At 46.6% G+C, this 26,476-nt stretch overlaps 1 protein-coding gene across 1 annotated transcript; it reads right to left on the reverse strand.

The window, feature by feature from the left end:
• Window positions 1-1,335: 1,335 nt before the first annotated feature.
• On the reverse strand, window positions 1,336-5,569 carry MEX3B (mex-3 RNA binding family member B). Its single transcript, XM_082005276.1, has 2 exons — window positions 4,344-5,569; window positions 1,336-3,413 (listed from the first exon to the last, which is right to left on the reverse strand). Exons 1-2 carry the CDS (start codon window positions 4,600-4,602, stop codon window positions 1,990-1,992), a joined length of 1,683 nt encoding a protein of 560 aa, XP_081861402.1. The 5' UTR covers window positions 4,603-5,569; the 3' UTR covers window positions 1,336-1,989.
• Between the last annotated feature and the right edge of the window lie 20,907 nt (window positions 5,570-26,476).

Genomic DNA, 26,476 nt, shown 5'->3' on the forward strand with positions numbered 1-26,476 from the left:
GGCTCGTTAGTCGGAAAGCGCCTCTACTTCCTTCGCCCCAATACCACTGCGGGCATCATCAAAAGCAAACAAATTTACACAGCAATAAATTTTTTATTCAAATAAGCTTGTCAACACCAATTACCCAAACCACAACTGCCAAATACCAAGAAGCACTTTCAAGAACTCGAGAAGGATAGCAAAGCCCTTGTTCCACTCTAGAAAACACCGAGTCCGGGACGCGGTCCCGAGGTCCCTGGGCATGGCAGAGCCAGGACCCGCAGGACGCAGCCCGCCATCGGCGCGTTGCAACAAAGGAGCCTCCCCGCTATCTGCTTGGAGAGCAGAAAGCCAAGAAAGCTGTCAGCTCCGTTTCTTACACATGCTTTATCTGTCAAAAGTAACAATTCATACGAAGCCACGTATTCTTCACTACTAAAAATTCTGGAAAAATAATAGTATTTTAGATGTGGAATAAGCTCAGCCATATGCCACATATTAAAAAAACAATTTTTTTTTTCTTCCCTAAAAACACATGACAAGGTATGATCGCTGGCAGAATTATTCTAGAAGCCTCACAAGCTAAAGAGTTCCAGCAACATTAACATGACACAGTTTAAACTCCCAAGATGTCTCAGTGCTACAAGCGGGTAACAACAATTTGAAAAGAAACTCTCAGCACATCAAGTCACCACACAGAGTACTTTTTTTTTTCTGTAATATTTTATTTATATAGAAATACTTAAAAAAACATGAAGTAGCACCATTACTTAAGTTTTACTTTTATTATGTAGAACTTTAAATGTCAGAAAAATAAAACTCTTGATACAATTTCAAATCTTGTCTCAGCAAATATAATATTAGTATTTGACCATGAGGTTAAAGGCCCTTTATCATAAAATAAAATATACTTTGTTTTTAAACTTTGCTCAGTAAAGTACATTTAAGCTCAAGTAACGTCACCTACATATACATAAACAAGTGGTAAACAAATGTATTAAAATAGAAATACTAAAACTATAGTGGTGCAACAGAATTTTTGTAATTTCCACTGAATTCTATTTATACAAATGTTAGAAAGCTTCAACAGTTCCTTTTGACATATGTTTATACATTTCCATTTTTGTAATAATATAGAATAAAATATGCTTTATATCACTGAATAGAAAATATGCTGGGTGAAGCAGATTTAAAAGATTTTTTTCTGAACCTATAAAATCTCCATCCCAACAGAATACTGTTCAAAGCATTACACATTTTATGGTTTGTAATTCCGTTCACAACTGTGTGATATTAAAATAATACAGTGTTCTTTGCCATAAGGCCATACTAAAATAAAAAAGATTTAACCCAGCTACAAAAAGTTCACTGAACTTAAATTAAAATACTTGTAAACATCTTTGCAATATGAAATATAATTTTTCAAGTCAAAAAAGAATAAAATACTTCAATCTGTATTAATGCAATTTATCTTTAAAACCTTTAAACGTTTTTAATATATATAAGAGATATGTTACAGTTTTGTGTTTTTTTCTTTTTTTTTTCTTTTTTAAACTTTGATAAAGCTGCAGTATCATGGTTTTCACAGGAACTTCTTGCCCTTTCAAGAACATTCAGAAAAGTATCCACTCATAGGTTTAATTATTTCGTAATAAGCATCCTAGGAACTACCAGCACATTTTACTAACAGTCCACACACCATTGTCATCATCATAAGCATCTTCTACTTCCACTTTTTTTTTTTCCTTTTTTTTTTTTTTGTTGTTGTTGTTCGTTTCTTTGTAAAAAAAGGGGGAGTTTTGGAAGCCTCGTATTAAAGTACAGTGTAAAAACTAGCCTAGCACTAGAATGGAGTCGCCCGTTATTATGTATAGCATGCACCCGCTGTAGCCACCACCCCCAGCCCGCCCTCGGCCGCGCCGCGCTCGCAGCCCGCACCCCCCGGCGGGCCCCGGCCCCGGCGCTCCCCCGGCCCCGCCGCACCCCGGCCCGCCCCCGCGGCGGCGGCTCTCAGGAGAAGATGCGGATGGCCTGGGTGACGGCGCTGTGGCAGACGGGGCACTGCGGTTCCGTCTTCTCGCAGATGCGGTTGGCGCACTCCATGCAGAAGAGGTTGTGGCCGCAGGGCACCAGCGCCGCGATCACCTCGCTCTCGAAGCACACCGAGCAGTCGCGGCTGCCCTTCCGCCGCACGCCGGACGACGAGCAGGAGGAGCTGGACGAGGAGCTGGAGGAGGAGGAGGAGGAGGCCGACGAGTCGGAGGGCAGCCCCGGCAGGTGAGCGCCCAGCCCGTTGGCGTACAGCGGGTAGGAGGCGGCCAGCAGCCGCCCGCCGGGGTCGCTGCGCACCCGCCGCGCCAGCGGGTGCTCGGGCCCGGCCGCGCTGCCGTGCAGGGGCGGGGAGAGCCGCGCCGGGGGCGGGGCGCCGCCGCCCCGCCGGGGGCCGCTCACCAGCAGCGCCAGGTTGGCATTGGCGGGCGCGGCGCCCGGGAAGGCGGCGGCGGCGGCGGCGGGCGAGGGCGCGGGCGAGGGCGGCGCGGCGGGGCCGCGCTCGAACTGCGGCCAGATGAGGGCGGCCGCCGGCGGCGGTGGGGCGGGGGCCAGGTCGAAGCCGGGCGGCGAGTCGAAGGGCAGGTCGGAGCAGCAGTCCGGGGAGGAGAGGACGTCGCCGCCGCCCCCGCCGTACACGTAGCCGTTGGCGCTGTTGTTGTTGTTGTTGCCGTTGTGGGTGAAGCTCAGCGCCGGGCTTGGGGGGCTGTAGTCGGCCAGGCGGGCGCCGCCGCCCCCCCCCGTGCCGCCCCCGAAGTAGGAGTCGGTGGAGGTGCTGCCCAGCGAGCTGGAGCTGTCGTTGCGGTAGTTGCAGAAGGGCTTGCGGCCTGGGGTGGGCGTGATGCTGGGCGGCGTGGGCTTGCTCCAGAGGCTGCCCGTGCCGTTCAGCTCGAAGCCCACGTCCGTGCCGTTGGCGTGGAAGTCGTTCTCGTCCGTCAGCTCGATGATGCCCCCGGTGCGCATGGCGATGTGCGCCTCAATCTCCTCCCGGGCCCGGTCCACGTTCTCGGGCATGCCTGTCACCTCGAAGACCGGCTCCTTGTCCCGGCTGGGGGTCACGATGTAGGTGTGCGTCTGCTGCTGGATGCGCTTGATGGTGGCCCCCTTGGGCCCCACGACCAAGCCCACCACGCGATAAGGCACCCGCACCTGGATGGTGGTTTGGCCGGGCAGGTTCGGGGGGCCGGGAACGGTGCCGTTCAGGGCCGTGTTCTTGTTGCGCGAGGCTCGGATCATGGAGAAGTGCTCGGCCGCCGAGATGATCTCCCTGCGGGCCATAGCCACATCTTCCTTTCTGCCCGTCACAACAAAGAGCGGCTCCTCCCCACGGACCGGGGTCTTGATGTAGGTGTTGGTCTTTGCCCGCAGAGCTTTGATTTTACAACCTGGGAACGAGATGCGGGAGACGGAGGGCGACGGGGAGGGGGGGAAGGGGAGGAGGAGGAGGAGGAGGAGGGAAAAGCGGTTACAACCCATTATTTCGGTGCAGCTAGGGAGGGAAAAAAAACCCCACACACCCACCCGAAACACGTTGCCCCCTACCCCAGGTGACGGCTGGCACCTCGTCCAGGAGCCCCAGCCGGGGTGTAAAGTCACATCAGCCCACAGCCCTGGCACAGACCCATCGCAAGTGGCCACCGATAGCCCTGCCAGGCCAACTGCCCCAAAACTACCAACGTGCGGCTTACAGGAACGGCAACAAAAAAAGGGAGCGTGCGGAAAAACTGCAAGACCAGAAAAAAAATAAATAAAAAAGCAAGCAGCCCTAACAAATCAACACACCCGCCAGTCCACATTCCTGCTCGGCACTTTCCTTTCGGAAAAATAAAATCAGTTCTTAAGAAGGTGAGGAGCAGCGGCTGTACCGAATGAGCCACATTCCCCACTGCGGATGCTTTATTCCAGTGCCATTGTTCCACTTCCCCACTCCATTTCTCTTCCTTTAAAAATAATCCACGATTTCTGACTTGGGGGGGGGTGAGGGCGAAAGCACCGAGGCTCCCATTTTCCTCTCATTTCCTCTTGCAAATCTTAACTTTTGCAGCCGGAGGAAAGGAGAGATTTTTACTATTTTCGTGATTTAATTTTTCCACCCTCCCCTCCCGGCAGCTGAAAGTGCATCTCGAAACTGATGCACAACGCTCCTCGGAAACATCACGTCTGCTGCACTTTCTTTGTCTGGGGGAAGCCGGCACGGGCCACCACCGTGCGGCTGCAGTTGCCGTGGGAATGGCCAGTGCCGCATCTGAGCCGCCCGCCCGGCAGCGCGGAGAGGAGACCCGCTCGCCCACACCCCTCGGCATGCAGTCACCCACCTTGTCTCCCCACTATCTCCGCGACGTGCTCTGAGCTGGGCACCGGGACGCATTCAGTCATGTTCACGCTCTTTTTCCGAGGCTCGCTGTCGTAAATGGAGCCCGTCTCGTCGTTGTCCAGCCCCAGCAGGGAGAGCTGATCCAGGGCGATCTGAAGGGCTCTTTGGTCATCCAGCGTCTCTCCCCCTCCACCGCCGCCGCCGCCGCCGCCGCCGCCGCTCCCGTTCCTCTCCATGTCTGCAAAAAGCGAGCTGGGCATAGTCCCTGCGTGTGCTGCACCCTCCTCCTGCGCTCGGCTCAGTAGTAAAAGATCAGACACAAAGGAAAGCCCAAGGCAGATGGCCAGCAGGAGAGAAGGAAGGGGAGGGTGGGCGACTGCTGGAGACCGGGGAGTTGTTGCCTTTGCTTGTATATTTTGTATCTTTTTTGCTTTTTTTTTTTTCTCCTCCTCTCAGTGCAATCCGGTTTATAAGATGTTCTCAGGACCCCCCCCACGGCTCCCCCCCCCCCGAGTTTGGGCTTTTTCTTTTTTTTTTTTTTCGTCGGCTGGGGGTGGGGAGGGGGGGTGGGAAGAGGCTGGCGAGAGGAGCTCCGATGGCTTCCCCCCCTCGAGTTCCTCGCCGGCCACAATGCCAAGCGACGGCAGCGTTTCTTTAAGGAGCCCCTCCCCGGCTCCACTCCACTCACTCAGCGTTTTTTCCCTCCTCTCCCCTCCTCTGTCTGAGGCGCTGCTGCAGCCACCCGGCTCCGGGGGGCGGGCGGAGGCGCGGAGGGAGGGAGGGGCGGACGGGCGGGGGGGGCCGCGCCGGCCGCCGCAGCGTCAGCGCCGATCGCTGACAGCCCCGCGCCGCCATCGCTGCGCGCGCCCATTGGCCGCCGCCGGGCCACCCCTCCCCGCGCCCCGGCCCGGCTCCGCACTTTGTTGTCGGCTGCGGAGCGACATCGGAGCCCGGCGCTTGCTCTGGCGATGCCCCGGCCCGGCCCGGCCCGCGCCCGCCGGCCGCGGGCTGCCCCCTCCCTCGCCCTGCCGAAAGCGAGCGCCGGCGGGGCGGGGCGGGGCGGGGCTTTCTTGGGGCGGGCATTCTTTTTTGTGGTGGTGGCGGGGGGGAGGGGCCGGGATGGGCGGCCACCGCGGTCCTTTGTGTGCCGCCCGGTTCGGAAGCAGCGCCCTGCCGCTGGCCGGCACCGGAGACGCCCGCATCCCGGCGGCGAGCCGCTGGGGAAGCCCGCAGGGCGACCGTCCCGGCCGCCAAACGGAGCGCCGCCGCCCGCCGGGTCCCGCGCCCCGGGAGCCGCCCCTCAGAGACCCCGCGGGCGGCGGCCGCCGCGGCTCCCTCCCCCCCCGCCCGCAGGCCCGCCCGGCGCGCGGACCCCCGGCCGGCTACCGCGCCGACCCGCCCCCCCCCCCGCCGCGCGCCCTGCGCCTGCGCGCCCCTCCCCCGCGCCGCACACTGCGCCCGCGCGGCGCCGCGGCCGGGAGCCACCGCCCGCTCGGCCCCGCCCCGCGGCGGGGTGGGCCTCGCGCCCCTGGCGCAGCCTGTGAGCGGGGGTCCACCTCCCCCCCGCCCCCCCCTCCCCGGGCGTCCCCGGCGTGCGCCCGGTGCCGGCGACTGCCCACGGCCGCCGTCTCCCGAGGAGCGGGAGGGCCCGGGGGCGGGGGTAGCGGCAGCAGAGGCGCCTCCTGGTTCTCCCGGGCGGCGCCGTAGCCGAGAGGCCTCGGCAGGCGCGGGCAGCACCTGGCGGGGGAGCGGCTCGGGCAGCGCGGCGGGCTCGGTGCGCCCCGGGCGCTGCGGAGGTGACGGCTGGCGCTGAAGTGCTGCCGCGGTCCAGGCTGGCCGGGCCGTGCAGCCCGGCCTGCGTCTTCCGCCCCCGCCTGCCGGGCTGGCCGCCGCGGGGATGAAGCGGGGCGGCAGCGGCCCGTTATAGCCCGCAGCGGGGCTGGCGGGCGCCGCGCTCCCCGGCTCCCCTCGCCTTGCGGCTTGCTGTTCCACCGTTCTGCCTTTCCTCGGAGTCCGAAGGGGAGAACGCGTCACGCGTACCTGCCCTAGCGTAATTCCACCAACATCTTGCATCCATTTTGCTAAAGCACTAGAACAAAAGTCACACCTGCCTCTTCGGAGCTTGCGTGGCCAAAGCACTTGGCACCTCTCTGCCGCCACAAGGCCCACCACCCAGCAAAAACAGCTGCTTCACCGAGTACCCTGCCACAAAAACCTTCAGTCTGCTGACGAGCCACGAAAGCGTCCTCACCGTTCTCATAAGAACACCACCACCGGTTTATTTCTCCAGCTTTTCCCCGTGTATCTATAAGCACCCACACTTTACTTAGTCCTTGCCAGCGGTCGGGTACAAAAGACTGGCTTTTTCCTACTTCAGAGAAATCAGATACTAAGTAATTGTTTTCCAGTATCAAGCTTGACAGGGACAGACGTTTACAAGCGCACACGGATCTGTTGAGCCAGCTGCCTGTACAAACAAGTGTAACAAGTCGCAGGTAATTGTTTACACGCAGTGTTTATTGCAAATTACTGTCACTTCCTCAGGATGTTTGCATGTTTTATAACAAAGCTCCAGTGGATTGTTTTCTAGCAAGGGTATAGGCTGGTGCTGCGCTTTCCTTAGTGCGTAGCTTGTCCCATCAACTAAGGAACTTCTGTAGTTTCATATTTAAAGGATTACTTATTTTACAAATTTACACTTTACTTCCATAGGCAGCAGTGATGGTTTCCATGGGGGGTAGATGAGAGATTACGTGTAACTGCTCAAAGGAGCCAGAAGGCTCTTACCTATTTTCAGCATTGAGCATCTTTTTTTTTTTTAATAGAAAAAAAGCAGGTGGACAGAACCTTTGACAGCAATAAAAATAATGCTTTTTATTACTAAATAAAATAGAAATGACAAATTTGCAGTCTTTTTAACTCAAGGACCCTAAAATCTGTGAGACGGAAAATAACAGTAGCCATTTACCAGATAGGGGCAGGACAGGGCAGACATGCGGGAAAGACATACCAGTGTAGAGGATTATTCTCGTTGAAGTCCAACAGTGAGGGGCATAAATACTGAAATGCAAAGATATGAGGAGAGTGCTTGGGTTGTGCTTGGATTCTACCTGTTTATTGTTTTGTTTATTCTGATTTATATTACCCCCTTTTTTCTCCCTCCCCCACCCTACCCCATCTGCTGAAACCCTGATGGTGTTTCTGCCCGAGATCACTATACTGTACTGGACATCCATGTACTGACTAAGGAGAAAAAGGAGAACAAGTTATCATCAGGCTTATGGTCCTCTATAGAAAAAAATTTCTCAGAGCGGGATTCCATACAGATCTAGCTTTATTTTTGAACGTTAAGCTAGGAGCTCTAATTAAAAATGTTTAAAATGCTCATCAGCATGGTCTCTAGAATAATGATGCTTTCTGGGGGCAGGAAGAGAAAGAGATGCATTTCCAGAGACTAAGCGTGCGCTGGTGTTTCAAGCCTCCCACGAATCCTGTGGAGTGGTCCAACATCTTGAGGGCCATTGCTTTTTTACTATTTTAGAAAACATTGAAGAGCAAACTACAAGGAATAATAATAATAACAACCATATAAAAGTTACACTGATGTACCTTAAGACGCGCATGCAGCAGCAGCACACCCCCCCGCCCCCGCAACACAGAAGCTATGCGATAGCGTGCTCATATGGCAACGAGCAATGCAGACAAGATTCATCTGAATCTACTCACTCCACAGAAGTATTTCTTCAGAATAACTAAATCAGATCTAAATTAAAGTGTTATCTGTCTACATAACTCCTTTCATTCCATAAAACCTTGAAACATATGCAGAATTATAGTAAATTCCATCTCTGGGGGCGAGACCAACCATCTACCTACCAATTTACAGCGACTTAACAAAAGCAGGAAGGGAGGATATATTACAGGCAAATACAGGACTCATTGCAGAAGCAGTGTAATTCGCAGTCCTTTTAGTTTCTCTCTGTTATCATTTCCCATTTGTGACAGAGGTAATAAAACTTCCTTCCTTCAACCTTTATTTAATTAAAGTGTAAGGTCTTTGGGGCAGCGAGCTTACTGCGTGTATATATACAGCACCTAGCATGAAGAGGTCATGAATTAATCGGAGGCCTTTAAGTGCTGCTCTAAATACAAAGCATTAGCAATAAGATGAAGAGGATATAATTTTTATTTAGAATAGATGGGACCTCTGTTTTCAATGTATCATCACAAAGAGTAAATTACATGCATCTCAGGGAATAACTAAATCAGGGGTCAAGGAAAAGTATTTCATATGAGAGACTTGCAACTCTACTCTATCCCAGTTGCTTGCACTTAAGGACACTGCTGCCGACTGTTACTGTAAAATTTACTGTAAAATTCTTATTTGCCATAATCTTACAAAAGAATGTCCCAAATCCCACAGGCCAGATCATCAATAAGATTAGGAGTATAGTTTATTCTGAGACAGTGCATGCGATTACTGTGATAACACACCCAAATTAACCCTTTGCATGTGCAATACACTGCGATTAGCGATCTGCGGACAAATGACAAGTTCCTTCGTTGCCTGTCATACGTAGCAATATACAAGCCAGATTTCCTATGGAATCCCATATTAACCTACATTCAGTGGCAGTGAAATCCCGGTGCACCATGTCAGAATTTATCATCTTTCAATGATATTAGCTCCACCTCTTGACGGTTCTAGACAAGATGTTTATAAACAACTCATCCAGAATCCTAACAACTGCAGCTGAAAATGTTTATTATTTTTCCACCAGTTGTTCCAACCACTTTGGATGCTTTATACTAAGGGATGGGCAGAGCTCTCAAAACAGTGTGGTTGTGTTAATAAACGACAAGAAATAAAATGGAGACAGACTAGTGAGAGGCTTTGTGATACCTCTCAGATGGAAGGAGGCTCAGGGGTAGGGAAGCTGCAGAAGTGGTAAGAAAGGTCACATCAAAAAATATAAACAGGGAGGTGATGACGATTTTCCCCACATTTCCCCACTTTCATCCCCGTAATTCTACACTTCTCCCTGTTACAGAATTCATTTGCAAAATATTTTTTAAAAACAAAGATCTCCTGGGACAACTTCTGTAAAGCCATTTTGCCACAAGCCAGAAAAAGCCTCAGACCTTTAACAGTCACTATCAGTCCCTGAAAATGTTGATATAGTGCTGTTAACTTATAGCAGTTGCTAATGGCTTTATTAAACTAAAATGCTTGTTTCCAGTATATTAAAACAAGAAAGATTTTTGTAATAGGCATCACATACCATGCTTTCTCCATATGCGTTTGCCATTAGTTTGACATGAGTGATTATTGGGGGGTGTGCGTGTTGGGGATGAACTGCCTTATAAGAATGCAGTTTTGTTTAACAAGAACGATTCAAAAAGCATAAAGATGCCTTTATAATAAATCAGAACTAACCAGCCAGATCGCCTGCCCGCTTTAAAGCTCTCCACCAGGGCTGTGAGGGGCCTCCTTCATTTATTGTTCCATCCTGCCTCTCGCTCACAAACAAGGGTTATCGCACGTGTATCTGAATGAAATGGTGCTTAACAACCGTGCTGACCAGAGTGCAAAAATGAAAATCACTTCTGCCTTTCCTTTGCTCTGACATTATGTGTTTAGAGTCCGGCCTTCCAGGCTGCGCGGCTGCGGGATTGGAGCCCTTTGTTACCATGGCCCTTGGGCCAGTATTCAGCTTGTGATGCAGCACTGGCATCTCAGGTCTGTAAATCACCTATCACACTTGCGGGCACTGCCTATTCAACTGTGGCTAGGTTAAAAAAAAAAAAAAAAATATCTCTGTATGTTTAGACTGAGCTAGGTAACTCATAGATCTGTGAGGTAGCTCAAAACCTTGAGTCTTTTTTCTCATCAGTTTTGATCTCTGAAATAGTAAATTATAATAAAATTTTAATTTAATTTTAATCTCTGAAATAGTTAATTATAATTATGGTCATAAAACACGTACAACCTTTGTTTCCTCTCTCCTCCATCCCTCCCCCCCTACTCAGTGCTGCTACAAGAAGGAAGAGAAAATAATTGTCCCTTTAATGCTAATTATTTATAAACTCCTTTGTGCAGAGACTTTGTTTATATACAATGCCTAGAAAAAATCTAGGCACAAATGCAACACTCATAATAAATGAGTAACATATCCCTGACCATAATCCCAGTGCTCTCCAATAAAAAAAAGTATCTAATTCCTGTCACAGAATTGCCCTATAGGCTGAAGTTCAGCATATAAATACACGTGGGAGAAGATTAGATTTGAATTGATAAGTATTAATCATCATTCATTTCTGTCTCTGCAGGAAGCACAATGTTAAAACATCTAGTTAATACACTGTATAATGGATAACCTTGAGGCAGCAGCTCTTGCATCTGTCTCTAACCACGAAAAAAATGTCAACATCAGCCTTTGTTGTAGCAAAACACCCTGACATCTGAATGGAGTTGCTGCTGCTGGAAAATTGACTGTCTCCAGTGCAATCCTTCCCAACCCGGGTCCGGTGCCTAACCTAGCGATGAGGCCAAATTAAAAATCTTTTTCTGCACACACCTGCACTTGGGAATGTTTGAAATCTGGTCTGGGTCAGAACGCTGTGTTTGTGGCGCATCTCCTCTCTGAACAAACACATTTCTCATGTGATGCTCTCACTGCAACCACAAAGCATTAGCACTCACAAGAGCATCGTTGAAGCTACTCAGGCTGTTCATTGAGAACAAAACCATTAATGATTAATACTATGGTAGGAGAAAATGTAGCAGTATTTGTTGGCAGCTGAAATTTGGCAACCTCTGTCCTACGTGCAAAAGACTCACGAATACCTTTAGCTCTTCTTACACAAGACGGCTGTTACTAACTCGGTGGGAAGAAGAGTCAAACAAATCCCCCAAATTAAAGTGAAGGAGATCTTCACATCTAAAACTGGATATATACAATACGTCTCTCTCTGACTGACCCAGCAGATGCAGAGATGCATTTACGTATCACAGACATTACTGTCCCAGCAGATGCTGCAAAGTTGTCACTGACACAGACGCTTACTGTCCCTACAGATCTGTATTTTGGGAGAGAATTTTCGTACCACAGACACTACTGTCCCTACAGAACCACATCTGCTGGCAGAGTTATTGTTTCACATACTCTTCTGCCTCCAGCAGATGCGAGAGATTGCCAGGACGACAGGCATTTCTGTCACAGCAAATCTCCATCTACAGGGAATTAAACTGCAGCTTAAACTACTGTTCTTCCTGAGCCCTGACTGTGGACGATACTGACAGGGAGGAAGCAACATAAACCGATGAAAACATAATGCTGGGCACCCAGAACATCACCGCTAGCTCTGCCTCAATGCGGCGCTCAGCAGTGCTGCGTTTGGGGATGTGTCAGGAGGAGAAACAGAATTACTTGCACCCTCCTCCCACCCCGCCTTTAACAAGTATTCGTGCTGAGAAACATTCGAAGGAGAAAGTCTCTGATGCCACTTTCATCTCATAGATCCAAGAGAGCACGAGTCATTCATGACTACCAAGTTGACAACCTTAATGCCCTGCCACAGGGACCAAGTGTGTGTGCTAGGTCATTTTCAGCTTGCTTTGGAACAGATTGCATGAGAAGTTTCAGAGTTTCCAGTTTATTAACACCAGAAGATTTGATCCCCAATTCTAGAGGCCTGAGAGAAGAAATAAAGGGGAGGGCTTTGTTTTTAATCCCTTTAATTTGGGCCCTCATCTTCTGAGCCTCCGTGTCATCTCATTTCGGGTTCAGCGTTCAGCGGCAGCAGTAGTCACTGGGAGTTTTGCTCCTGTGCAGCCCAGCAGCACCCTTCCAGACATGAGAGAGAAAATCCTGGGCCTGTGCTAAGACATGACTATGGCTAGACTTTCCCTCCGGAGTGAACTCGGCCTAAGGCCCATACCAGAGCATGTACTTACATATAAATAATATGTACGGTATGTGAGCCTGGACTTGAGAGCTGTCTTGGGCCTTTGTTTGCCTGACTGAGTAGATGTATCCTTTATGATTTGGTACCGGAGAGAGAAAATCTCCCCTGGTAATTCTGCAGTCATGTAAACCCTACTTGAAGGAACAGCATCTAACTTTGGAATTCCCCTGTGGGGAGTCTGGGCATTTATCTTTATCTGAAGCATCAAGAGCTGTCCACTGGCAAAGGCAGGACACACAAACTCCCAGAGTAATAATCTGATGCAGCACAGCAAAACCTATATCCTTGGAGCAGATTGTGGGAAAGCGTCAAGATTTTGGTTGCTCTGCCAAAGCAAACAAGATGTTTCAAGCCCCATCATCTGCTCTGCAGTTCACACCCTTCCAGTGCTATCTTTTTCAGATGCCATGCCACACTGGTTAGTGGCAATGGTGTTGTCATGTGTGACTCATTCCATTTTACTGGAAATTAGAAAACCACATGCTGCACTGAAGAACTGCTTATTTATGTAGTCATATCATCCCAGAGAGCACTCCTCCTGCCATTATTTGTATACAGTCTTTCATCTAGAATTTTGGAAATGCAGCTCTTAGCCAGGGTTCATTCAGAGGACAGATTAATCAATAGCACATTGCTCTCTCCAGGGCCCGATGAGCCCTTCGTAGTTTCCAGTGCCACCTTGAAAAAGCAAAGGGTATTGTAGAAGAGAGTATCTTCATCGTTAGAGGATGTGTGGGAAGCAGAAGAGAACGTACAGCGATGGAATTGGAATTGTGTTAGCAGAAGAGTCTGTCGTGTATTTATTTGAGCTTTGGGCAGGTGAATTTCACCCACAAGGAAAAACATAGACTAATTTTGTCTGTTTTTTTATGGAGTGCCTTCATAAAGTCTCGTCAAATATTTCCTGAACAGATCACAACGCTACATTTACTGTAGCGATTAATGCTCAGTATGAGCGATGAACTGGCATATTCAGGACGACCACAACAAAAACTGCTAAAAGATGTCAACAGTGCATTCTTTCTGTGGAATAAGAATTACCAGATAAAAACATTAGTGGTTTTAAGTAATATTTTATGGAGACAACAAATCAAGCTGGCTAAACTTTGTTTTGACTTCTGAAGCACAGGTCTGGAATCACGCATGTTTCAATGAACTTAATTTCCTAGATTATGAATTTTTCTAGCCTTTATAAAATTAGTGTTACTAAAGCAGCAGCACTAGGATCAAAAGTTAGATTTGATTGCGTGTTGACAGGCAAAGGCTGATCTCTACGAATTCCTAAACTAAGAGATTGCCTTACCCTCTACAGATACAGATAAATCCAGTCTTATCTTTAGATGAAGAAACTGTTAAGAAGATTCAGGCACCGCACATTTATGAAGAAAGAAAATAGAAATGTGAGCCATTATTTTTGAAAGGTTAGCATAGCTTAAACATTCCTGAAAATATTTATTGTCATAACAGACTAGACCTGCTGAAATGTTCTCGCCTAGGATTTGGTCTTTGACATTCTCAGCAATCCTGTTAACTTCAGCTGGATCACACGGCTGCCTCGGAAAGCAGAATTTAGCAAGTAAAAGGAAAAGACACAAAGTAGTTAAAGACCATTTGGAAAAGGACGTTTGCTTTCAATGTTACTGACTGTCCCTCAGGACACACATTAGAGTTCTGTTATATTTTAAAGCATTGCTTTCAAGCTTGCTGGAAGTGTCAGACAATTTGAATAGATCTCCATTTTAATTTCCAATCTAGCAATATGGAACAGCTGCCATAACTTTGTGCAACGTGGCAAATTCGACATCCTCCTCCCTCAAATGGCAATCATTGAGAAGGGACTCTGAAAAAAGCATAACATGCTTCTACTTCTACTGCCTTTTAGTAACTCCCAGTCAAAATTGTGCTTTAGATAAAGAACCCAAACCCCCAGCTGTACTTTTAACTTGCACTGTCTACAACGGGAAGCAAAGGTGTTGGGTGAAAGTTGATGCGACTTCTAGAACTCTCCTTTCTACTTCCAGCCAGTGACCTGGAGGTTAGTTTACATCCTTCTGGTCTATGCATCACGCTCAGTGTTAAAGGCTCCCAGTCAGGACTTCCCCCCAGCTGTACTGGGAAAATCTAATGGAACAAGCGCCAGCTCAGTCCCACCAAATCTGCCTTGTCCAGGCCTCCTGGCTTCTACAGCTCCAGCAAGGAAGGTGAGAGTATGAACTGAAGTGTATCGCCCTCCTGCTTTTCCTGCTTCTTAGCAGAAAAAAATGTTGAAAGGAAGATGGAAACAACAATTATTATGTTTTTAGTTTTTGTATTTCAGACCGTGTTAACTCAGGAGAGAGAATTGAATCCAGAGGAAAAGCACTTTGGCATTCAGATGAAAAACCTCAGCGCTGTGCCCCACTCTGGGACCGTCTAGACACGGACAAAGGCAGCTCAGCCATAATATAGGGAATTTGTGTGTACGAGATGAGGTATATTTCTGAGCACAACCCCATGTTACGTGTAGTTTGAGAAGGAATATCTGTTTTTTAGAGTGCTGTAGTGTTGATGAGTTGATCCTGTTACAGGAACAACATCCCATCTAGCTCACATTTTGTATTCATTCACGAGCGTATATAGTGTGCACTTAGGTAAAGCTACCTCCCACTCTTCTCCTTCATTCTGAATAGAAAACTCAAAGGAGCTTTGAGACCTATCACCACACAGCATGATGTCACCAGTGCATCAAGTAAGAAGAAGAAACGGGAATATCCAGCAGAGATACTGTTGCTCCAGGATGGACTATTTGTTTCTATAGAAATAAAACACAATTAGAAAGCCTCCGGCATGGCTGATTTCAATTGCTAAATTAACATCTCTATTCTCATTTCTGCAGCACTTCTCTACTACTGAGTTTGTGGTTTCTTGTCTTCCACATGATACAACCAGCTTCCGACCTCGAGATTCCTCCCTTCGATAGTCTACATTTCTCATGAAACTCAATCTCCAAGCGTAAAACCCACTCTCACTAATCTATTTTCTGTTACTGACATACTAGCAGGTACATTTATATATTGGGGAGGACACACATCACACGGATGTCTCCTACTTGAGTTTGCCTCTAGCAGTTACCATTTGAAACACAGAAAGCAGAACAAAAATATTAAGGTCAGCATTTTCCAAATGGACTCCAACTTTGGATGTCTAACTCGATACCATTTCCAGTCAATAAGAACAATGTCTTCATAAAATCGGATTCCTTCCCACCTCCCAACACACAGTCAAGGTAGATCCCAAGGGAACAGGTTAAGAACAATAGATAATGCAGGAAGGCAAACAGGGCAAACTAATTACATTTCACCTCCATCCTAGAGTGGTTGGACACGGCTGCATGGGACTGGAAGCAGGCCGCAAGCTCGTGTGATCACCTCCAACACCTGTTTATATCATGCTGTATTTTCTTTCATTAATGGGGACCATAAGTATTACTTTGAGGAGAAAAAAAACATGTGAAGAAGTAAATACCCATCAAGCTGCAGCAAAGCGAAAACAGGACTCATTCACCACCAAAGACGGAGGCTCTCGGTTTTGGTAGTTTGGCTGATCAGTGTGCCTAAGCCTTTCTCCACGTGCAGGAGGACTACAGCTCCCTCAGCTCACTGGGAATCTGTTCAACCCGACCCAGACACAGATCTCTGCACGGCCCCTCCGGGCCACCCTAATTCTTCTTCTGCGAGGGCCCCGTCGCTCCCTTCCTTACTTTCACTGCAGCTCCCGCCGCTGTAGCTTGCGGACACTGGTGGCACAAACACATCAGCTTCACCTGGCAGTGAGTGAGTCTCTCTCAGCCTGCGTGCGTGCCAAGAAGACCCTAATCTGCCCAAGAAATAACAAACCGTGCAGCTATTTGCACCGAAGCCCCCGCAGAAACAGCCCTCCCCCCCTTCCTTCTCGGCGAGCGTGCTCTAACAGCAGGCAGACATAAGTGAAAGGAAAAACAATGAGAAAGGAAACTTGGGAGGGACAGGTTGGAAGCAGAAGGAAGAAGCAAAAGGTCTGACTCTGCAGACTGTATTCACGGTGAAAAGCATTTGCACAAATAACCTAATTGCATTCAGTGGCACTGCCGGGCTGAGCAAAAGTGCTACGAGCGCAAGCGACAATTGCAGAGACAGGAAACAAGTAGGATAGAAAGAAAAAGGAAGCCCCACATGAACAAGACACCTGCACAGAGGAGAGCAGCCTCGAACACCCCAGGAAAAACAAACCAACCAAAACGCGAACTGCCTTTGAGTTATTGCAGAAATATTTATAGAGCCTTTCCCGACCTCTGCCTCGCTTCCTGGCAGGCAACACCACAGAAGGAATCTTTACCACTGGCATCCCCTTCTTCCGCCAAACAAAAATTCGGTCCCTTCCCAAAAGCACAACAAAGGCAGTCAGAGACCAGCCGGTATTGAGCGGTTTGGCCGTTACCTGAGGAAGGATGCGCGTCCAGCCAGCGACATGCTCACAGGGGCTGTACCGACGACTCTCACAGGAGGGAGAGGAGGCATCTCTTCCTCCCTGACGAGTTGTGGGAACAGCATTGGTTTAGGTTACCCTCAGCAAGGAATAACACAGGGGCCAAGGAAGTGATGGCTTCCACCGAAAGCCCTAGTCTCTTCCAGATGGTTGCTTCTCCCCTTTCTTTACAAAGGACGATGAGACACTGAAAAGAACTGGATGCCCAGTAACTGTATTGCTCCTTTTCCAGGGAGCTCCTTCAGGAGTTCTCGAAACAGCTTCCGTGAGAGAGAAATTCTAAGTTTATAAATCATTAAAATAATGCATTTATCTATCAAAAGCTCTCCTGCTAAAATGAAACACTAGAAAGCAATCCAATCATTCCAATGAATACATGTATTTGAATTCTCCGGGCTCGTACTAATTGGCACTTTTCAAAATGTTTCTAGTTAGGTTTGTCCATAAGCTTGAAAAAGAAAATCAAAATATGCCTCTCTCAGGTGGGCTGATGTTTGTGAAACAGAACTATTAAATCAGTGAGACCAGGGACTGAATTCAAAGCAATGACGGTTTGAGATCATACATTAAAGATGACAGGATCTTTCTAAATCCCCACAAACGTGAAACACTGGCAGCACCAACTTACAAACAACGAAAAACACACACTACCACCTACTGGCAATTATTCATATATGTTATTTACATACAGATAAGTGGTAATAGTATGTGCACGTTTGATTTGCATGAACTATGCTAGGACAAAGATGAGGCTTCATCTTTACAATTACTAGGCTTGTATTTGAAGAAAAATATATTTCTGTGCATGTAGTTCCCATAATGTGTGATCAGTTTATTTTCTTCTTTTCATTAAGAACTTAAGCCAGAATAGCTGTTTATTTAAATACTCCTTATTTAAGGTTGTTTGCTGTTGTCTGCAAATTCCTTTAATATAAGACTGGGGTTGTTTTGCTCAGCCATAGAAGGCTGGTAAGATGGTTCCACCAGGCTTACAGACCTTGCCATTTTATACCCACTCTTCTGGAAACTGGGCATAAATTACAATGGTGGTATGGGACCAGGGAGGAGAATTTGGGCAAGTGCTGCTCCTAGGTATGACCTCTCTTCTGCACCAACCACACAGAAACCTGTGAAAAGGAGGGCCATGGCTGAATAGAGGAGATAACACTAGGGAGCGATCACACTTTGAAACATCTTTTCCTCAAGTGGTTCCACAGAAACATCTTAGAGGTAAAAGTGCTGTGATACAAGTGTAGATGCCAAAAAGTAATGTTAGTTAAAGGGCCACATGTGAATACCACAAACATCATCTTTACTGAGCTTGGATGACATGTTTTCCAGCTTGCAGGCTCTCTCTGGAGACCTTTGCCTGCTGGCAAGAATCTGATTGCTGATGTGGTGCTGGGGTGGACGAGGCCTAGTTTTGGACAGTATGTGACTTACACCAGTCAAAATACAAGTCGACGCTAGGACTACATCAGCAGGACCTGCAGCGTGACAAGTCCTCACCTGTGAAAGGAAGCGCATCCGGAAAGCTGGGACTGACAACACGAGACACTCCATCACCTGCCGGGCACTCGGGCTTGCCCTGGCGCTGCGGTACAGCTACTGCCATCTCTGCTGCGGGATCACCTTTCCGAGAGGATTTTGGTCCGTGGCTGGTAACGCCAGAAAGACTGGCTGGTCCTGATGTAAAGGCTCACTGAAGGCCAAGGACTGAGACTGTGAAGAATTACCCCTGCAGTTCTACGGGGGCACCTGTCCACATGACATCGAGTTAAACTTAAGACAACGTCTATTCAAAAGTCAAAGCAGCAGCAGCAGAAGCTGATTGCCAGGTATTGTAGTCCTGCAGGAAAACAACCTTTTCGGTGTCTTACAAATAAAACATCCTATCCAACAAGGGCATTGTATGTATAGAAATAAATAAGTCTTTTAAGAACTAATAAACTTTGCTGTATTTACAATTAATCAAATTTATAGTTTAATTATGTATTTTTTTACCTGAGTCGATTTTAAAAATATTTTTTGCTGTTTGTATTTTAATTAAACATAAGGTTTCCTGCTGGCAAGTATCAGACTAGCTCAAGACAGGCCTTCAGATATGCTATGCTAATGCCTGACGCTCAGGAACAGACACTTCGCGTTCTCTTCAATATGTGCATTACAAGTAGTATTTTAATTGGATTCTCAATTCAGAAAGCTGGAATGAGCTTGTGAGTCATTTTTACAAGTTGACTCACATGCTGCAAAACTGAAGAATTTGGTGTGGAGAAAAAAAAAAAAAAGGCAGAAGGTGGACTTCTGCACATCACTGTCCCTGGGGAAAAGGATGTTTGTCCCTAGGGCCCAGCTGCAGCAGCACTGTGGGTTCAACAAGTGCACTGCTTGGATGAGGCTTTTTTGTCTGTAACTGTTGAAGAAAGGATGCTCTTAGAAGGTTTTTGTTTCATGAGAGCTGTGATTAAGAGATTATATAAAGTATTACAATTTTGAGATTCCTTTCCCTTCGGAAAAGGGCCCAGTCCTAGCATCACAGGATGCCCAGTTTCCGTGTGTTTCAGTGATTGCATTTCAGCAGTTCCATTTCAAGACTGGTTAACATATCGACAATAGGGAGAGGGATCCTCCTCTCCCTTAGGTGCCAACCCTGCAGACTCAAATTGGAGACAGAGTCAGATTAAGTTCTTTTCTCCTTGCACATCACCACGGAGGAAACGTTCCACAGCTCCCACTACACCCATGTGAAAACCCTGTTGTCTTTCTGTTGTACCGTCTGCACCGTTTGAAACCATTTATATGGGTGCAAGGGATGGGAACTCAGTCAAAACAAAGCAAGTGGAATGAAATCTATCCTCCTCTTTTTGCTGTGTTAGCTTCAAAGAGTGGTAAAAACCATATTTACTTACTGAAGCAAGTAACTGTGGACTGCAATACACAGAAACGGGAGGTATGCTAAGTAAAAGGCTTTTTTGAACTGTCATTTTTCCTGCTATAACCACATTTTAACACTTTTCTTTCCATACCGTTAGAGGCAATATGTAAATGAGAGGCAGATTCAGAGAAGGCAGAAAATGCCAGGGTGTTTTTCGCTGGCCTGAGGACAAATGCCAGAGCCCTTCTGGGACATTCAGAACATCTAGTCACTGTATCTTATTCAAGGGAAAAGCCATCTGTCAACAAACTAATCACTGGACAGATTCAGAGACAACTGAAAATAAAAAGCCAATACAAACGTGCAGATGAGGTTCCAGTCAGCAGCTAGCCACAGAAAACAAACAAATCCTGTCCACAAAGCCTGGCATTTGTGCCCAGCCATTTTTCACTGAAGTCAAAAAGCAGAGGGGGGATAACACGAAGTGATCTTCAAACATAAACTTTCAAATCAATCAATGTGAGTACGGAAAGATGGGCACGAACCAAACCTGGATCCAAGCGCTACCTGCACAAGCCAGCAACAGCAGCAGAATGGAGTATGAACACAACTACTGAACAGGCTACCGCATGTTATTAGCGGTAGTAGAAGCCCTACTACTTTACATTTAAACATTCAGTAATACTGGACGATTTGATGCTTAGCTGCTGGCTGAAAGCAGCCTTCATTTTTTATTAGAAACACACTCTGCCAAGGGAAGTACTCCAAGTGACTAATGTTTGTAGTGGCCAGGATTCTATCACCAGTGAAAAGTGAAGCATCTGCCCCATGTGTGGGCCCAACTCTCATATTTTTTTCATGAGTGTCTTCTATGACAAGGGACCTGATATGTGGACTGAGATCTTTGCCAGCCTTCCTCTTGAAAAATGAAAGCCCTCTCCTGGGTCACCACAAGTACACTTTCCTCAAGCACGAAGCCACAAAGGAGAGCCCTCTGCAAAGGAGCTCCTCAACGATGAGGCTCTGCAGTTGCTTCATTTTCTAAACCTCACTTCAGGATGTGCATGCAAACGGCAAAAGGACTTCAATTGTTTTGATCCTGCACCAAGTCTGCTTTCCTATTGGTGAAACAATTGAAGAGCACAGAGGAAAATCAGGGTAGTTCAGGACATTAGTGTGTGCCATGTTAAATACGCAATTGAGTTGGACTTCAGTTTCAGCAGCATGAAGGAAGTTCAGCTCAGCACTAGCCGAAATCAACCCGAAGGAGTCAGAACTTCGGAGAGCTAAAATCATAATTGCTTCCTTAAAGGCATCACTTGAATAAAATTAAATGCTTTTCTCCAAAAGCCTCATTAGCATAGCAACTGATTGGCCCTTGAGGATTCCTATAGATACTTGTCATTCAGCATGAAATCAGGTCAGCAGCTAAAATTAAACACCCACCTCTCCCCTGCACCGCATGTGGAGTCATCGCTTTTAGTATTGCTCAGCCTCTGCCTCCCCAAATGGGTTCATTCTTACCACAAGCTTAAAGGATGCCTTATCAAGGAGCACTGATGGATACAGTCATTCCTGTTCCAAGATGAAACTGTTGGGAATCAGACTCGCAGTCCCTTTGACTCCATCTGCATTGATTAGTGCTTGGGCAGCCTGCCAAGGCAGCGCGCTGCCTCTTACCCTCGCCGCTGTTAATCTGCCTGAGCGAGGCCTGCAAGCCCTACATAAACTGCAATTTCTCTTCATTAGTGTGATTCTGCCTGCACGAATCTGATAACATATGGGATATTATCATAAAACAGCCTATTTCACCAATTCATTTTCTCCTTTATGAAGATTATGAATGTACTGCAAGTGCATTGGGCAGGATAAAACAGAGGAGTCTACTGTACAGTTTATCTTTGATTCAGTTTCTAAAATGCAGATAGCCTTCCTTTTAAGTTCACATTTCCCAATAATCCTATGCTAACATATTATAAAAACTGCTGACTCTCTCTCCCCTGTTTCCTCTAGTTCATTATGGGGCTGATCCACGCTACGTGTCACTTGCCTAGATTGAGACTTTAACGATGAACAGAGCTAGCAGATGCCACACAATGGAAAAATGGGAGGTATGGTAACTGTTTAGTCAACCCTAATCACTGCCACAGTCTGACTAAGCATGAACATGAAACACGATCACAGTTTGACTACGGATTATGTAATTCCAACCATGTGCTTTGTGCCCCTCGCTTCCTGCCTATTTCAGATAACACAAGTCTGTTGGAACGGGCAGCTTCTGCTCAGCTGCATGAGCACTTGTCTGGGAACGACTTGGATGCAGGTAGACTCCTACCTACTTCTGAGATTTATTAATTAGCACGTGTCCCCATTTAATGAAGCCTGCATGCCCTCTACTGGTATGTGCATGCATTCCCAAGAACATCAACACACAAACCAAATAGCCTTACCGCTGTTGCAAGCTCCTTGGACGATGTGTGCATGCTTGTCCCAGCATGCTTCCACATGCAACACAGAATAAAATGAAGTTAAGATCCCCATTTATTCTAAACCTCAGAGTTAGGTTGGTTTTATGCTTCCATTTTGAGGGCATTTTCTACTAAAAGGTACCGTTACAATAGCACAATGCGTTTCTCTCTCAGAGGAGATTTTTCTATGGACCGATCCATTAAGGAGTTGGAGGAAGGAGATGTTGCAGAGGACGGAGAACACAGAAGCCTGCAGCAACCATAGACTTGTTCTGAGCCGCTCCCGAGAAAAAAAAAGTTCAGCTTTGCAGGATTAATCCATTACCAAAAGCTACACTAACTCCTGGCTAATCTGGATCAATTACTGAGTAAAGACACATGCAGTAGAGGTCATTTTAATAAGCAGTTCACTCCTCAAATTGCTTACACTGCCAAATCAAGTTAAGATTGCTAGGGATCATAACTAAGGGATCATTAGCTTAACCCATCTGACAGCCTTTTCTGCAGACCCTTCTAACTATTTATACTGTCAACAATAGCAACAGCAGACCCTAGGAGAATATGGAATGGCTCATTTTAACAAGGAAAATAAAATATAGCAAAAAGAGGCATCAAATGAAGATAAACACACCCATATACTACCAGCCGGTGCCAGTGCCCAGAGAGAAGCTGATGGTTCCCTGCAGCTGGATGGTTCCCAGGGGGAAGGGGACATGCTCAAGTACCTCTCAGACATGGTAGTAGAGCAGAGGAAAAAAATACCTGCTGTGCCCTAGACCATGACAAATGCCATGAAAAAAACCTTGAAAAAAGAATACTTTCATGCCTCACTAATGGCATTTAAAAAAATAAAAACAACAAAAAAGGAAACAGCTGAGTGCATGGCTGACTCCCTGCCTTGGGAGCGTGTTGGCGTACGCTGATCTGTTCCTGGCAAGTGCACAGCATCACTGGCACAGGTAGCACTGTCAGAGCGTATCAAAAGGGTTAACCGCTGCGCATCAAAGAGAAGGTGCGGGCATGAATCTAATTGAAAACCGCCTGGCCCAGGGCATATTAAAAGCTGTGTAAATTTTAAATGCTGCTCGTCTACAAGATGCAGCTCTGAGCACTGATGTAATGACCTACACCAGTGAGGTCTGGGTACAAGAGGAAGTTATTGCTTAGATGCATATCAAGGACTCCTATCTATCCTTTTCTTTTAAACTGAGCAGAAGCTATTGCATCAGCATGTGAATAAAAACTGGAGTTTAACTGCTGCGGAAGACTGAAATGTCAAACAGCCTGTCAGGAATAGAAATCAGAGTTATATTCAGTCCTGCCTGCATGAAAGTGTGGCACAAAATGACCTGTAGTGGCATCTTCTCTATAGTTCTGTGATTCCACTTCATTATTAACTCCATTCTCACTGTGGTCTCATCCAGACTAAAAGAGGTCACGTCCAAACATGGAAGCGAGCACAGCATTAAACACAATTTTATTCCCAATGTACTGCTATTTCAGCTCTGTTGAAGTATTGCAATCCACCCTGGGGAAGGAAGGGGAGCCAAGAGACAGGTGTACGCAGATATTTTTCAAAAGTGCTAAAAAGCATGAGTTTCAAAGCAGAACCTGGCTGGAAAGGAGCAAGGAAGCTCACTAACCCACAGGTACTAATGCATTTTGAAACATGGCCCATTTTACAGAGTCCAGGTACAGCAAATGTCCATGCTGTGTTTCTAGTAACACCCGTGAGAGTGATCCGGGACAGTGTTGCAGGTACAAGAAGCTGTATGTGTAGGTGGGCAGGAGATGGAGCCTGGCAAAGCACTACAGGCCCAGCTCCCAGCAACACGCAAAACACACACACACATTATATTTCCAAATCCAGATACAAGCTTATTCATTTCTATTTCAAGCATGCACACATTGTACTAGAAACACATTCTCAGTAGCCAGTATCTGTCCCTACATGCTCGAATTCCCTTCCTACAGCCCATGCTCCTGGCTGGCGACGTCTCTGTTAGAGCTATGTGACTACCAGCGCTAGTGGCACCCCCAGCCACCCCACATTAACCACTGCACAGCAACAACCCAAATCACGTAAACTCATCGGTGTATAAAAACTTCATTCTGGTTGTACATCCTCACTTAGTATGTGGTTGGACCGGGAGGAGACAAGATCATCTCCCTTTCCTCCTTCTGCTCCAAAGATACAAGGGAGACACAAGAACTAGGAGACTGACTCTATTTTTATAGAAATATATATTGACATATATAAAAATCCTGAGCAGATGGGAAAATTCTGCCTGACTCCAGAAGCTTTCATATATATGTATATGCATGTGCGTGTGTATATATACATATAAAGAAAAATATATAAAAGCTGTTGGCCTCCATCAGAAACAAGATGCTGGGCCATGCAGACCCGTGGCGGGTCTGTGCTGGTGGAGCAGAAGGGACGAGGGAGCAGCTCAGTCCCTGCCTTTCTGACTACACTGCCTGCAGGCACAGGTGCTCTCCCTGCCGAGAGCTGCCTTCCCCACTGGGTGGTAGCAGCAAAACTGTCAGAGCAGGTTTCTGAACCAAACAGGTTAGCTTCTGGAGCCAGGCGTGAATTTTCCCATCTGGCCAGGGTTAAAAACATGTTAGGTGGGTTTTCTGATTTCCTCCTACCATCCCTGAAGCTGAATGCAAAGAAAGAGGAAGGAAAAGAAATAGCAGCTTTAGAAGAATAGGGTTGGGTAATAAATATCAGAAACATTATTACAGCTTCCAGCCTGTGAGGACATTAGCAAAGATCTTCAAAGAGTAAGATCTTGAGGTGCAGTGTGCAGATCTTGAGGGGGGTGGTAGTGGGAGTCCAGCAGACCTTGCTAGTTAGTGGGCCACATTAGTTCCTCATTATTAATGCTCTAGTCTGCTTAGCAGTGAGTGAACAGTAAGATCTTGGCTAATAGAAATAACCATGCTTCAGTTTTAAAAGCAGAAGGATATTTATCACTTTCCTGGATCCAGTTAATTGGATTCAACTCTTAAGATTAATGGTTGTAAGGTTGCCTGTCAGGTCTATCTTCATTTCTCCTACATGTCCTGATCAAGAAACAAAGAGTTATATAAGATTGAATTTTATTCTTTTAGTCAAAACAAGTAGAGAAAAAAGTTCTTAATTTCCTGTGAACAGATCTGGCTCACTTAGTGTCTTCTCATGCCTTAATCCTAAGATTATAGTGACCTTAACACTTGGCACTTGTTACTGCATGTATCCTCACTACTAACAACCACCATCAACCACAGCATTCCCTGCAGAATCAAAGCAAGTAAACCTTTTCTCCCATTGGTATTTTAAAAAAGGAAATAGACTATTTCAAGATTTTAAGAGCAATTCCTGCACTCAGAAAGATCTTAAAGTTTAAGTGAACTGGGAGTACTCACTAACAGTGACCCATTGATAAACCTAGAGAATGAAGTCCTGTTTCCATCCAAAGAGCAGATAGCCTGCGCAGTACAAGTTCTCCCACTTCCACCTCAATCTTGTTCTGACGTCATGTCTAGGACTGAGAAAGTTGCTTAAGTCTCCATGTCCATTCAATCATACTATTCTTAGAATTACATTTGTGCCTTCAGGCTTCAACCAATTCAAGATTCAGTTGTATGAAGCATTCATCACGCAAGACAGTCCCTGCCCCAAAGAGCTTACCATATAAATAGCACTTTCTAAAAGCAAAGGGCACATAGTCAAGCTTTGCATTTCTGTATCAGACCGTCCACAAGGATGCTAATTATTGCCAGGATAACTATGGTTTTATGATGTGAAAACCTTGTCTATTGGGAATCAAATCTCATATCCAGCAAAGCAGCTATCAGATGATAGTGACTATTTTTAGGCTACTTCTGACCTTTCAGAAAGTAAAGACTGTTCAAAAAGATGATTAATATACTAAGTAAATTATGCAGAGAGTTGAATAGTCTGAAGAAAATGTAACTTCATTTAGTCTTGCATAATGCCTTTGGTAACACGGTTAGATTCTTCTGGCCCACAACAGTCAAATTTTCCACTGTAGTGTTGGGATGTGAGTTGGGCTGGTTATTGAGTAATAGAGAGGGCTTTCTTATTTGTGCAAACTTCTTAACCTTCAAGAGAACAAAGATTAATCAACAACACTGAAGAGGCTGTTGTCATGAGATCCAGTCATAAGATTTGTAGGGACTCCTGCAGGGATTGCAATCCTTAAAACTGGTTTGGAATAAAATCTGAGAGATGGGAGCATACAGAGAAAACGTTTTCAAAATAAAATCCAACATAGTTATTAATGATGGAATAAAGCAGGTTCTGTCATT

The sequence above is a fragment of the Phaethon aethereus genome (assembly GCF_964289735.1).
Source record: "Phaethon aethereus genome assembly, chromosome: 12".
Taxonomy (NCBI): Eukaryota; Metazoa; Chordata; class Aves; order Phaethontiformes; family Phaethontidae; genus Phaethon; species Phaethon aethereus.

What these genes read in the sequence shown, in the direction of transcription:
- MEX3B (XM_082005276.1), bottom strand. Translation starts at nt 4,602, where the DNA reads ATGCCCAGCTCGCTTTTTGCAGACATGGAGAGGAACGGGAGCGGCGGC. An exon ending in GGAGATAGTGGGGAGACAAG is followed by an intron (nt 3,414 to 4,343) that starts GTGGGTGACTGC and finishes TCTCGTTCCCAG; the next exon opens with GTTGTAAAATCAAAGCTCTG.